This window comes from Monodon monoceros, unplaced genomic scaffold (assembly GCF_005190385.1).
Source record: "Monodon monoceros isolate NGI ecotype Baffin Bay Population unplaced genomic scaffold, NGI_Narwhal_1 Super_Scaffold_8, whole genome shotgun sequence".
NCBI classification, from domain to species: Eukaryota; Metazoa; Chordata; class Mammalia; order Artiodactyla; family Monodontidae; genus Monodon; species Monodon monoceros.
Genome location: NW_021703785.1, coordinates 27,271,179 through 27,286,165, shown reverse-complemented (window position 1 = coordinate 27,286,165; position 14,987 = coordinate 27,271,179). Strand labels below are relative to the sequence as shown.

The window sequence follows — 14,987 nt, the reverse complement described above, 5'->3', positions numbered from 1 at the left end:
GGTTGTTGGCAGAAATCAGTTTCTTGTGCTTACGGGACAAAAGTCCCCATTTTCTTGCTGGTTGTTAGTAAACTGAGGGCCATTTCTGGTTTCCAGAGACCACTGCATTCCTAGGCTCTTGGCCCCCTGCTTCCATCTTTAAAGCCAGCAATGGTGGGCTGAATGCCACGTCACATCTCTCTGATCCTTCTTCCAACATATCTGTCTCTGACTCAGCCAGAAAAGTTCTTTTAAAAAAGTGGAACCCGTGTGGACATTCCAGGATAATCTTCCCATCTCAAGGTCCATGAACGTAATTACATCTGCAGACTCCCTTTTGCTATCTGAGGTAATATATTCACAGGTTTTGGATATTAGCTTGTGAGCATCTTTAGGGGCCATTACTTTGCCTAGGTTCGAAAGCACTTGCCCTTAGAAATTTGGAAGCACTGCTCTTTTTCCTTCCGTAGTCAAGTGTTATTGATAAAGAATTTTATGTCAACTTTATTTTTATTCCCCTGTTGGTAACTTCTTATCTCTCTGGAAGATGTAAGAGTCTATCTTCATCCTTGTAATTCTGACATCCTAAACATCTACTTGTGGTCCGTTTTCAGTTCCTCCTTTTGGCCATCTGAAGGCCCCAGCAATAAGACTTCTCAGGTCTTTGTGTCAGGAAATTTTTCATCTAGAATGTTTTGAATGAGTGATCTTCATTCTACTTTTCATATCCACCATTAGGTCTTAGTAAATATTGCACTTAGTAAATATTGATGTGAATGAGAGATGTTTAGGCTAGACGTATGGATTCGGAAGGAAGCATAAGGAAACAGAATGTGAATACATTATGAAGAGAAAAAGCCCAAGGAAGAAACCAAGAACACTTCCGTTTAAGGTTAAGCAGAAGAAAAGGAAGGACAGCCAGTTATCTTGTGGAATGGCAACATGAAACAGGAAATTGCTTCTGGTGGAATTCTATACCCTGAAGTACCCAGATCTCCTTCTGAATTAGAACTCTACTTAATTTTTAAGAAATATATACTTTTTCCTGATCTGCTAAAAGGAGTTTTTTAAGGCTGCATAATTTGCAACTGCATTGTAAACTATAAAGTACCAGTTATACAGATTTAAATTGTTAATGAGATTGCTATTATCTCAGAATGCTTTTATTTTTTCTATAAATACCAACATTTCTGGGTTTTTAACCTTATTGAGGAATAATTGACAAATACAATTATATATATTTAAAGTGTCCAATGTGATGATTTGTTATAACTATACATTGTGGAATGATTATCAAGATCATGATCTTTAACACACCCATCACCTCACATAGTCAGCTTGGTGTGTGTGTGTGTGTGTGTGTGTGTGTGTGTGTGTGTGTGTGTTGAGAATGCTGAAGATCTACTCTCAGCACCTTTCAAGTATACAATACAGTATTAATTATACTCACCATGCTGTACATTAGTTCCTAAGAACCAACATTTCTTATGAGAGTCAAATTAAGCCTCAATTATTCCAGGTCTTTTTTTCTCCCTACTTTCTCTTGCCTTAGTATTTCTGTTAGATCATATCTTATTTACAGTGTACTCTATCAGTAAGATGTATATGAAGTCCTAGGAAGGTGATATTTGAAACTGAGATTCCAGCTCCAAAAAGAGAAAAAAAAATTGGGATAATTGTTACCTGTTTGAAAACATTGACAGAGAAAAGTTTTTACTAAAAAATACTCTAATTTTCGATGCCACCTGAGCATGGATAATCATCATTGCTCTGTGTGGCTGAGACATAATGAGCTTTCAGTCCTCTCCCTATAGGACGGTGGTAAACAGTCCCTACCATTTCAACAGATGAATATTTTTGCAACACTGGCCCCAAATAAATACTTTTATCCAGAGTCAGTCTTCTTGTTCTGGTGATTACAACAGCAAGGTAGAGAAAATAAATAGGTTCTGCTGTACAAACGAACATTGTAATGGAGATCTAAATTTGCCTGCTATCCCTTGAAACAGCAGTTCGTAGGTACAGAGGGGCCAGGATATTGCTGTTCTTTTGTGTACTGTGCAAGGAGAAGGGAGCAATTTGAATAAAATATCTGACAAATAAACTGTGGGGAATTTGTCAGAAGCGCGTTCGTGGTCTCTGCAGGAAGTCTGTGAGGAGAGTTGAAGGCCTGTAATGATGAGGAAGCCTTTGCCACAGTCTACGATACATTGAGTACAGGAAGGCAGCTCTTCTACAACTATGTCTGTATCTTGCGTGCCCTAAGGGGCCACTCCTGCCTCTCCTCAAGCTAGTCAGTGGGCTCAAAACCAAAAGATTTCTCTGAAGGGGTTATTTAAGATGTGGTGGATTTTCCTGTATGACTCATACTTACTTTGTACCCAGATTTGGTGACCTGTGTAATCTATGCCTGAACCAATTATTTATTTTCAAGTATATTTATAGTCTCCACTCATCACAGAGAACTGAAAAATAGTAGTCATCTTTTAGAAAGCTGCCTTTAAAGAGAATCATAAAAATGGCTTACTATTTTCAAGGCCACATTTTAAATAAGAAACACTCATTCCTCAAATATATCACTCAATAATTTAAAATACAGTGGAATATGTGTATGTTAAGAGTTTATTGTGATTTTTTAACTTAAAATTTTAACTATTTGGTTAAAATAATTTTTTAAAGAATTATTCAAATGTATTTAAAATTATCTCATGGTCTTAAGGTCACAAGTTGAAATATCTACACAACAATCCATAAGAAATTGCATCTGATAAAGACAGGGGGAGGGGTGGTTACATCATAACATACAATAAAATAAATATAGCTTCCATCAATCTGAGCTCGAAAGTGAATTATGAATTTGAAGTTCCTTCATAAAGAGTAGCTATTCTGTTCCCGAGACTTAAAAATTTTCTTGCCAAAAAATAAAATTTCTTAACGTAACAAGCCAAGGTATAGACTTATATGTGTATTGAGAAGGAGAGTGGAAAGTGCCTTGGCAACAGAAAAATATATAAGTGAGGGTCTTCAGTAACAGTCTCTGTCTTTGTGATTTTTCAAATATATTTATTTTTTACTGTCCAGCTGGAAATTCTTTTTGGTTACAGACAGCTCATCAGAGAGCTCAAGATTTCTGTTCTCACTCCTGTGTGGGGAGGGTCTAGTCTGAAAACTTTCAGTCCTAGGGTCATGGTGTCCTTTTATTCCCTGAGACTTTACTGCTCTCTATTGAGAGAAAAGACTCTTTTTCTAAATAATAATTCTTGGAGTCAAATTTACGGCCTTACAATTCCTACGAGCTCAAACTCAGCTCTTCTCTCTGGATTTCTCCAACTCCCATAGTACATGAAGGCTTCCTGTATTTCCTGTGACTGCGTAGTAGCTTTCTGAGCTTGATTATTCAGAGACCTGTTGGAAATAGGAGAAAAAAAACACGTAATGATCTCAACAGAGACAGAAAATTACTTGATACAATTGAACATCCATTCATGATAATATTTCTCAGTAAGAAAGTATCGAAGAGTACTTGATAAAGTGCTTTTCCCACTTGATAAAGGTGTAAACAATTAATAAAGAGAAATCTCAATTAAATAGAGTCAGGAGACCAGAGGGCCTGTCACGCCTTACAAAGATAGCAGAACGCAACAAAGAGAAGAAAGACTTCCTCTTCTTTCCTGACAACATCCCAGCCAATGAGAAACTGTCACAACTCAGCCATCGAAAAGCCATGGACTCTTTGATTACTATAGCCCTCCCAACTGCCTTTTCTCCCTCTATAAAAGAGTTCTCTCCATTTTTGCAGGGGACTTGCATTTGGTTTGCTATGTTTGAAGACCCCAAATTGCAATTCTTTGCTGATCCCAAATAAACCCATTTTTTGCTGGAGCAGTAATTTGCAATCTGTTTGTTTTAGGTCAACATTTTGGTGACATGTGTGGGAATCCAGAGAGGACCCCTAACAATTCCAAGGCTGGTAGGCAACCAGGTGCAGTACCCAATTAAGCCCGTTCACTACTTTTCTCATTCTGCCCCGGAGTTTGAAGGTATGTCTTTCTCCTGGATATGAGGGTCTGTGCTCTTTGCATTTTGAAGCTCTCTGGGCTTTATTTGGAATCATTTTAAGGCTTCATCTGTTCTAGTTAAGGCCCTGTGCTGGTTTAGTACTTTGACCTAATTTTGAAATCAGACTGTTCCACGGAAACTATGCTAGCCTTTGGCCCTTTCCTTTGGGAACAGAGGCTGTTTCATTGGAACTGTGCTGGTTCAGCTTTTGACCAGGTTACCTTTGGAATTGGGGCTATTCTATCGGAACTGCACTGAGCACCTTTCAGCCTGGTTCCTCAGGGACCAGACTGTTCCCTTAGAACTGACTGGTACTAGGTCTGCAGGCTGTTTGAGTTGTTCAGGCTGTTTGAAAATTATTCTCTTACTCTAGAGAAAAACCTCAGAAATGGGATCCCAGTTATCCAAGTATTTTGAAGGCAATCCCCCTTACCGTGTCCCTGGACAATTTTATGTTTGAAAACCATGGTCCTTCCTCATGTGCATGCTAACTAGATGGACCAAGCTAACTAAAGGCAACTGAGAATATCAATGGGAATTATGGGGAACTTTTGAACACCATCTGGTGACCTGAAAGTAAAGATTTCTTTGAATTAAAGTGGACAGCATCTGATGAGGCAGCTTTCCCAAGATATCCAGACCAGGCCTGTTGGAAGTTTGTCACTAGGCCTTTGGGGATGACTTAACATCTCAGATGATTCCAATGTCCATGATCTTGATAGTATATGAACCTTAGATTAAAAGTGCCTGGGCTTCCCTGGTGGCGCAGTGGTTGAGAGTCCCACTGCCGATGCAGGGGACACGGGTTCGTGCCCCGGTCCGGGAAGATCCCACATGCCGCGGAGCGGCTGGGCCCGTGAGCCGTGGCCGCTGAGCCTGCGTGTACGGAGCCTGTTGCTCCGCAACGGGAGAGGCCACAACAGTGAGAGGCCCGCGTACCGCAAAAAAAAAAAAGTGCCTGAATATTTTCCCTCTTGCCCCTTTTTGTTACTCAAATGTGACCTCCGTAGTCTTGCTCTTTCTTGACCATGTGAAGACACAGAGAGTAGGCAGCTGTAAACTAGGAAGAGGCCCCTCAGCAGAACCTGACCCTGCTGGTACCCTGATCTTGGACTTCCAGCCTCCAGAACTATGAAAAATAAATCCCTGGTGTTTAACTACCCAGTCTACAGTATTTTGTGACGGCAGCCCGAGCTGAATAAGACAGTGAGGAAACAAAAGGAAGGGGGGTTTGACTCATCCTCTGTTGGTGAAATGGGTTCCTTACAAGTCTAATGAGCTCTCTTCCAGGGCAGCTAGGCAGAGCGGTGCCTTCAACAAGTGCTGACTGAACCCCTGATTGAACCCCCGTTGAATTCCCCTTGATCCACATTTGATGATGCGCACTGCTTTGGGAACTAGGCAGTTCAATAAAGGTACCAATTTATCCTAGAATTAAATCAAGAGGAAACGAGAATATTATCACATGTTTTTTTTTACTCTACTGAACACTTTGACAACATTGAGGGAGGGGGATGAATACCTTTGACAGTTTATTTCCAATTCATAATAATCTGGGTGTAGTTTTTTCCACACTTTCAGGGTATTTTTCTCCTTTCTGAAGAGTTTTTCATACATTACTATGATAGTCCCATCATTCATTAGTATTTAAGATGGTAAGTTTAGAAGGGTACAGTTAGATCTCCCTCAGATTCTGTCTATAAATCGTATCACCAGGTGACCTGCAAGACCCCTTGCTTCCACAGCTGATGGGGGTGAACATTTCCAGCCTAGACCCTGTATGGCTGACCAAAAGGGTAATACCACACAGGAATAGCTATGCATGGAAGTTTTGCAGCAAATCACATAAAATAAGTGTTTCTTCTTTTAATCCCCATTAAATATAAATAATATAAATGATTATAACACAAATACCATCAACAACACCAAGTATAGCAAGAAAAAAGGCATAGAGCACATAGCTTTTGAATTTGAATATGCATCTCTTTTGAATAGCCCTAGCTCTGTCTCTTTATTGAAAACCCAAGTCCCAGGGTTTTAGTGTTACTGTAAAGAGCCCAAAGAATCCGCTTGCTATACTCCTCTCTTAGCCTTAAACTACAATACAGTCCACAAGCAACTCAAGAAGTGAGCATCCTATTTATATCATCTAAACAATTAATCTTACAGCACAGTAAAACCTGAAACAAAACAGTTTACACCAGATGAACTGCTATCCAGCTGCCTGCAGAAGTGTGCAAAACCTGCAAAATAAAGCATGCTTTATTTTACTGGTGTGCTAAAGCCATCTTGCAGGTACTGTGGTAAGAAAAAATTATATATGTATATATTATGTATATATAAATTATATACATGTGTATATATATATATATTATATATATGATACACACACAAACATACACAGGCTTTGGAATAAAATAACACAGATCATTTAGTCTTATCTTCTTGCTGCTTTAACTATGAAATCACATGTCATTAAGCCTAATTTTTAAACTGTTCAGGGGAAGCCTATTTCTGGGGTCTCTGACTCTGAGACCATGTTAGCTGCTGGCCGTAGGTGCTGACCACTGCTCAACCCACGCAGCTTTGGAGCAGCTCGGAGCAAATCCTTTCTTAGTCTATGGAAGGCACTTAAGATGCCACTGTGTCACATATGTTTCCAATTAATCTCCTGCCAGGCTACCTGATTGAATTACACAATCACTGATATGTTTTAAAGGCTTAGCTAATTTGAAGCATAGCCATAGGTTAAACACTACTGAACCATCAAACACAAAATATATGTTTAACATAAACAAATCATTTCACAGATACAAACACGGCTAATGGGGCGCTATCATAAGGGGAGGTTAACGCCTTTGTCTTATTTTGTCCTTATACCCAAAACATTATAGTGCCCATTTTTTTAATACTAAAAAATAAGGTACAAGAATTTTTCATTTATTACAATATAGACAAACAATCTGAATAATTCAGGCTGTGTTTACAGAGCACAAAGTGAGGTTCAGATTTCATAAATATTCATGATTAGTGTGGGTAAGCCATCCAGATAATTCAGAAGCCGTCCTATCCCTGAATGGTTCAATTTGCTGGAATAGAGGAAGCCAATTTACCAGCTAATTATGACATCTCTACTGCTAAGTATGGAACAAAAGAGAAGAAAATACCTCTTTATTTTTTATCTTAATTCAGATTGTTGTTTCAATTTGATTATGTGGAATTAGGTGGATTTGGTTATAAAAGATTATTCAAGTTCCTGGCCTCTGTTTTAAACATGGCATTTCTCTTTCCCTCCATTTTCTTATCCTCATCTTTTGCCCTTGGTGTGGACAGTGTGCAGGCAGAACCAACACTTAGGTCTCAGCTCCCTGTGATTTCATCCAATTATGTTATCTAGCACCTGGTGAAACTATTACTCAGAAGGCAGCGACAGTCTCTACTCGAGGAAATGAATGGTTTCCTCCACAAGGTCATTCCAGAAAAATCGGTCTACTTTTAATTATAAGGCACGCTGAGAAGGAGGTAACAGAATGGCATTTAAGATTTAGGCCAACATTTTAAAACTTCTGTCCTTCTACTTATCTATTCTACTGTGGTTTTTTTTAAGTATTTTAAAAAAATATTTATTTATTTAGTTGTGCCAGCTCCTTAGTTGAGGCATGCGAACTCTTAGTTGTGGCATGCATGTGGGCTCTAGCTCCCTGGCCAGGGATCGAACCCGGGCCCTCTGCATTGGGAGTGTGTAGTCTCAACCACTGTGCCACCAGGGAAGTCCCCACTGGTTCTTTTAATAAATCTGTTTAGTAGGTAGAAAATAGCTATACAAGAGAAAAGACTGATGAGAAATTACTGGTGGAAAACAACAGGAAGGAAATTTTTTAATATGATAATGAAAAGTAAGAACTATCAATGTAGTTCTCAGACTCAAGCCTTGTGTTGTATTTTGAACATATCAAGAACATTGATCTCAGCTGGAAAACTTGACTTTCCAGAAGCCCTCAGTTTTACAGACCTTTTCTTCCAAAGCCTTGTGAGTTTCACTCGTATCTCCCCTGTTTTATCTAGTAGTTACGGAGAGGCTGTTGCCACAACGACACAAAGCTAGACAGTCTGACATATTATGGTGGGTCAGAGCTGTCAAAGAGCTTCTCCATCCAAGGAGGCAGCAAAGCTGACAGAAATGCAGGGACAGCATCAGGACTCCCCGTCTGTTTCCACAGAAGGTGACAGAACTCTGCCATTTCCTCCCATGAGTAAGTCTGGCTGAGCCTTTAATGCCCATTTTCTGGGCTTCACATCTTTTTTTTTTGCGGTACGCGGGCCTCTCACTGTTGTGGCCTCTCCCGTTGCGGAGCACAGGCTCCGGATGCGCAGGCTCAGTGGCCATGGCTCACGGACCCAGCGCTCCGCGGCACGTGGGATCTTCCCGGACCGGGGCACGAACCCGTGTCCCCTGCATCGGCAGTGGGACTCTCAACCACTGCGCCACCAGGGAAGCCCCTGGGCTTCACATCTTAAGCAACAGTCAGAATAGGGCTCCCTAACAGACCTGTGAGAAGGGCATCTGTTTTATTTTTACAAAATTCAGAATTGTTGTTGGAAATTGGTAATGATAGGGGGGTGAGTATGGGGTAGAAGGCGAGGTAACAGTGGGAAGAACAGAAAGAAACAAGGGGAAAACAATTGGGAAAGTAACTAGAACAGTATATCAGAGCACCTGGAAGACTCTGGCAATGCTTTGTTTATATCTCTGTTTCTCTCCTCTAGCGGAAAGCTCCTTGAGGGCAGGAACTATTTCTTATTTGTATTTGCAATCATTGCACCTGGTATAGGCAAGTGAAATATCCCCACCCCTCCGTCCACCTTCCCTCTCATTGTCTTTCTCTCTCTCCTCCCCAAGGGCAGAGATGTTGCTTATGCATTTAGTCTGAGTTTACAGCATGACGGGGCCATATTGATCGGAAGACGGGGTCACTGATCATACTCATCTGTGGGATAGGAAGCTAAATGAACCAAGATCAGTGAGCTCTAATAGAACAGCTAGAAGGGACGAGAAGTCAGTGGCTTGAAGCCTGGCAGATAAACATTTCAAATGACAGCAAGCAGTGCATTTACATTTGCTGGATATGAACCTCTAGGCAGGTACATGGAATCACTGACTGAAATATGTCCAGACTGTATATTCCCTATCAAATATGGAAAGACCAACTTTGAAAATAATTTTTTAGAATTCTTAGATTTGTTGCTATTATACATACACGTGTCAGAAACCAGTATTTCACTGTTTTAATTTCATTAATTAAAATATTTATCCGGAGCTTATTTCACTCATTCACTTACTCCTTTATCTGTGCTGTGCAGAATTGAATGTTCTGTGTACACTGTGATGCTCTGCAGACACATCAAACCCATGTCATCACGCTCCACACTCAGAGGGACCCACACTTGGTTTATTGCTCTGTTGTCATTGTCTGGAAAGTCTTATCAACTTTTTTTACGAGGGGCCTCACGTTTTCATTTTCCACTGGGGCCCACAAAGTACATAGCTGGTACTGCTTTCGGAGTCATGATGAGGAAATTCAGGTAAGATTGTCTGAAGGTCAAGGAACCACAGTCCAAGCATTCCTTAAAGAACCATTGCATAGTAAGGATATACACAGTCCGTAGGGTTATCTTGAATCTCAGTATTCAGAAACTAGTATGTCCTGGGATTAGCCAGGTATCAGGTAAGCCAGTTAGGAAATGTGAGAACCAGGAAATCGGCAGAAAAATCACTGACCCAAGGCAAGTCCACACTCCCAAATATGTGAGCTTTGGAGTCTTTAAAAGTTAAAATGGAAAAAGAATATTGATTCATAATAAGAAGGCATCGTCTCTGAAGCAGTTCCCTCTCCCCACTTTTATTTGTTTTATTTTAAATATATTTTTAAATTTTATTATATAAAATTTCAGACATCTTAAATACATGGTAATAATAGTATAATAAATCTCCCTATACCTGTCATCCAGCTACAATAGTTATCAACATTTTGTCAATCTTGTTTCAATCATCCCTGCATATTTGGTTGAAGAATTTTAATCAAAATCCCTATATTTCACCCATTAATACTTCAGTATTGAAGTCTAAAAGGTAGACTCTTTTTCAATATAACCTCAACACCATTGTTACAGCTAACAAAATCAATATTTTAAAGAATTATCTAATGTTCAGCTCATGTCCGTATTTCTCAAAGATGCGTTTTTTACAGTTTTGTTGTCCAAATTAGGATCCATGCAAGGTTTGCCTCTGTTTGGTATTGTTATGTGTCTCTTTTAACTGATCACATGTCCCCCTGACTCCATTTTTTCATGTTACTGATTTGTCACAGTATCTGGGTCATCCATATTCAGAATTTGGCTGATTGCATCTTCATGGGCCTCTGTACCATGTTCCCCTAACTTTAGAATTTTTCTGTTAATTGGTTTTAGATTCAGGGGGTAATTGGGTTTAGGTTATTTTGGGAGGCAAGAAAATTTCGTAAGTGCTGCTATGTATTTTCTTTACATCACATGGGGAAACATATAATGGCTGATTGTCCCACTTGTAATACTATTAAAATTGGGTTGGATATTGCCAGCCTGGTCCCTCCATTTCAAATTTCCTCATTGGCTGTTCAGATAAGAGCTTTAACAGCTATTGATTATTACTGACTTGATACGTTATTTCATTAGAAGTTGCAAAATGGTGTTTCTAATTCCAGCATTCCTTCTGTTTTTATTAGCTAAAATTCTTCAACAGAGAATTTTCTTTCATCTCCTTATTTACCATAAAATAGGGTTCATACAGGAAATTTAGTATAAATGGTCCTCCTACTCCAACTTTTCTTTTCTTTTTTTAACACTCTTTAGAATAGTAAGTGGGTACCCCAGCAAATTCTATTGATGATCAATGAGAGCTTTGTTGTTGTTGTTAACATATACTGATGAAATTTTAAAATATTTGACATATTTTAATCTACTGCAGTCATTATTATTTTTCATACTGCAATTACCTAATCTATGGTTAGTGGGATCTCTTCAAGTAGGGTCCTGCCTCTCTTTGATATGTCCCCAGCAGTCTGATATCTATTTCCCTTTCTGACATAAGATGTTCCAGATTCACCTTGTATCTTTTCTTTCCCAGACCTAGAATCAGCTATTTCTCCAAAAATTTTAGAGACCATGCTCTCTGCTACTTCTTTTTAAACAACTTTTTACTGTATAGTTAATTTACAATGGTGTGCAGCAAAGTGATTCATTTATATATATATATGTATATTTTTTCTTTTTCAGAGAAAGACAAATATCATATGATATCACTTATATGTGAAATCTAAAAAAATGATACAAATGAACTTATTTATAAAACGGAAATAGACCATACACTACTCTTTTGAATTTTTCTTCCCTTTTGGTAGAAGCCAATACTGGCAGAACTGGTTTGAGACCGTTCATGTATGAATATGGTTTCCTCTGAGCTAAGACTATCCAAGACATTTAGGGCAATTGTCTCAGCTATGTTGAGGTCAATCTAAGAATAAGATTTTGTCTCTACAACTAAGGCACTACTTGTTCCATTTTCAGGAGTTATTCTATATGTACAGAATAAAGAAGAGAGATAAAACTAGGAGAAATTTTTTAAAGTTCTCTTGTTTTAATCTTTTGTTTTCTGCAGATTCTTTAAGAAAAAAAAAAAGAAAACCTAGTGCTAAAGTGATTTTGTCCTAAATCAGTGAGGGTTTCCCAATAAATAAACTTTTTTTTTTTTTTTTTTTTGCCGTACATGGGCCTCTCACTGTTGTGGCCTCTCCAGTTGCGGACGGAGCACAGGCTCCGGACGCGCAGGCTCAGCGGCCATGGCTCACGGGCCTAGCTGGTCGGCGGCATGTGGGATCTTTCCGGACCGGGGCACGAACCCGTGTCCCCTGCATCGGCAGGCGGACTCTCAACCACTGCGCCACCAGGGAAGCCCCAAAACCCTTTTTTTTTTTTTTTTTTTTTTTTGTTAAGGTACGCGGGCCTCTCGCTGTTGCGGCCTCTCCCGTTGCGGAGCACAGGCTCCGGACGCGCAGGCTCAGCGGCCATTGCTCACGGGCCTAGCTGGTCGGCGGCATGTGGGATCTTCCCGGACCGGGGCACAAACCCGTGTCCCCTGCATCGGCAGGCAGACTCTCAACCACTGCGCCACCAGGGAAGCCCCGCAATAAATAAACTTTTGATATGAGTTTTGTTTCAATTTTTTGACCACAGTAAATGAAATTACAGTAGAAACTCAGATTCTTGATGCAAGAGTTGATACATAAGTAAATATTTATGGAACTTCTTTTTGATTATCGCCTATTGATGATGACAATGACGATGATGATTCACACTCATCCTTGTGGCTAAAGGAAGCACTTGTAATTAAGCAGCTCTGGGGAGCCAGGACTGTCTCATGGAAATCCTTTGATCTTAGTAGATCCGGGTACATGACAAATATGCTGGTAGATGTTTATCCACTACCATTTCAAGTGCTCACTGGTTGCTCCAGCCTCTTTTCTGATCTACTAGAGTACCTGCTCTGTGTAAGACACTGTTAGGGGCAGTAATAAAAGTCCTAGCAACAGAAAGAAAGAGCCAGAGCCCCTTTCTCTTTTCTTTCCCCATTTCCCAGTACAGATGAGAGCATGTGCTATATAACAAACTGGTACATATTGACTGCAAACTTCCCTTCTGTCATAGAGTGAAGCAAGGGTGAGACATCCACCTGACCTGTTTACTGTGGAGTTTCAATGGTTCGAATGGGAATACATGACTACATTTACACAACTTTACCACCTATCAAGATGTCAGATTCACAGATGCTTCTTTCAAATTAAACATTCTTAAAAATTTCTTTGAATTGTTTCTAGTTCGTCTAAACAATTACCTCTCGGTTTAAGGCTTAACATTTTTAGTATTCCTCTAAGTTTCCACAAAAATTACAAAATTCCTAAGGTTATAGAGGTATTCTTTTTTTTCTGAATTCTTCTTAATTAGTGTTAGGTTCTCTCCTTCTAAATGTATCTGTCAGTCATATACCTGATTTCATTACACAATACCTTCAATTTCCTTTTTCTTGTTATATTTAGTCTCTAGACTTGTTTAATAAAATAACTTTAGGAATCTTTTTCATTTTAAAAACAATTCTATAGGACTGCATTATCACATTTAAGTAAATGAGATTTATATTTTTACATTCTTTCAAAGGAAAAGAAGAAAAATGTTGTTAAATTATTAACTCTTTTGTCAAAATGCTTTAAAATTCCCTGTGTTTTTATTTATCAGATACTTTTAATTGAAGTTGTTTCTTAGAAAATGAATTCCTTGTGAAGAAAACTTTGAATTCTCCTTTTATCTATACATTAAATGACTTATGCCTCTTTTATTCCTTTAATGTTAAATGCCAATATTTTACTCTTGGGTACTTTCTATGCAGAAGATCCACAACAAGAACAATGCTTATTCTGCAATTCTTTATATACAAGTGACTAACTATTCAAAAATTATTATAAGCTGATGATCAAAGTCTAACATAGGTTGCTGTGCTGCAAAGTGGATGATGACATATTTGGCAGGCTATGCATGGCCAAGTTTCTTTGCAACCTGGATGATATGGTAAAAACACAGAAGCAAGAACTTGTATATGTGATAAAGCTGGACCCTTGAATATTGACAAGTCCACGCTCCAGCCTAATGATGAGAACTCAGCTCCTGAATCCACAAAGTTGACCATCCACCTTCTGGAAAGAAGCAGGAGGTATGTCTTCTCATTGATTTCTGTCATTCCCTCATATAGTTCTTACATTGCTGATTTGGTAGAAAAACAAACTGAAAGCACTTAAGCCAACTTGGAAGATTATTTTCATCAATCTTTGAACCCACACCAGAATTTATTTGTAGCCTAGCTTATGTATATAGTGAAGGAGTATAGTAAACATTTAATAATTCCTTTGTTCTCAGAGGTGTGGGAGACTGAGGTAAGATTGCCACCATCTCCTTTGGAGTGGTTTGAATTGCTTGGCAGGTGTGCACTCACATGTGTATGGCTAGGACACTATAGCCTGTGACAGTTACTTTATCAATGCCACCTTAAGTCCTATTTCATATTTATTGGCAGTTAGCAATTTTAAATTTCTTTTCGCAGTTGAAGATAAGATCTTACAAATTCAATTGACTTACTTTTCCTTAAATCATCTGCACCCCTCTCCCAACAAACAGCCAGAGACCCACACCTCCTAATCTCTTGCTATCAAGAATGTCTTTTGTTGGATATGAATATCAGGTACTTACGAATAGTAAAGGCTAGCATTTGTTCGAGCCCCTATCTTAATAAGCAATGATCTACAGAGAGAAGGAATGAAGCAGCATTGGTTCTGTGCTCACTGTTTACCAGTTATTCTACATATATTTACATAAATAATCTTTATTTTAATCCTCAAAATACCCTTCAGAATAGATATTGCAATGTCCAATCTGTAGGGCAGTAAACTGAGTCCTAAATAATCATAACATTAGTTAACATTTATTGAGCACTTACTATATGATGAGTACTGTGCTAAGTGCTTCACATTTACATTTACATTGTGAACTGCGCACTGAATCCTTACAACAACTCTAAGAAGGAGATGCCATGACTATACCCATTTTAATAAAATTTTATTTATTTACTTATTTATTTATTTATTTTTGGCTGTGTTGGGTTTTCGTTTCTGTGCATGGGCTTTCTCTAGTTGCGGCGAGCGGGGTCCACTCTTCATCGCGGTGCACGGGCCTCTCACTGTCACGGCCTCTCTTGTTGCGGAGCACAAGCTCCAGACGCGCAGGCTCAGTAGTTGTGGCTCACAGGCCTAGTTGCTCCGCGGCATGTGGGATCCTCCCAGACCAGGGCTCGAACCCGTGTCCCCTGCATT

The 14,987-nt window shown here is 39.2% G+C and overlaps 1 protein-coding gene across 1 annotated transcript in view; it reads right to left on the bottom strand.

Moving 5' to 3' along the window:
- The window catches only part of LOC114888049 (zinc finger CCHC domain-containing protein 10-like), a 163,557-nt gene extending 154,107 nt beyond the window's left edge, over positions 1-9,450 (bottom strand). The window contains 3 exon segments of the mRNA XM_029209946.1: positions 3,264-3,384; positions 5,306-5,466; positions 9,379-9,450. Coding sequence (XP_029065779.1) covers positions 3,264-3,384; positions 5,306-5,466; positions 9,379-9,450 — 354 coding nt within the window.
- Between the last annotated feature and the right edge of the window lie 5,537 nt (positions 9,451-14,987).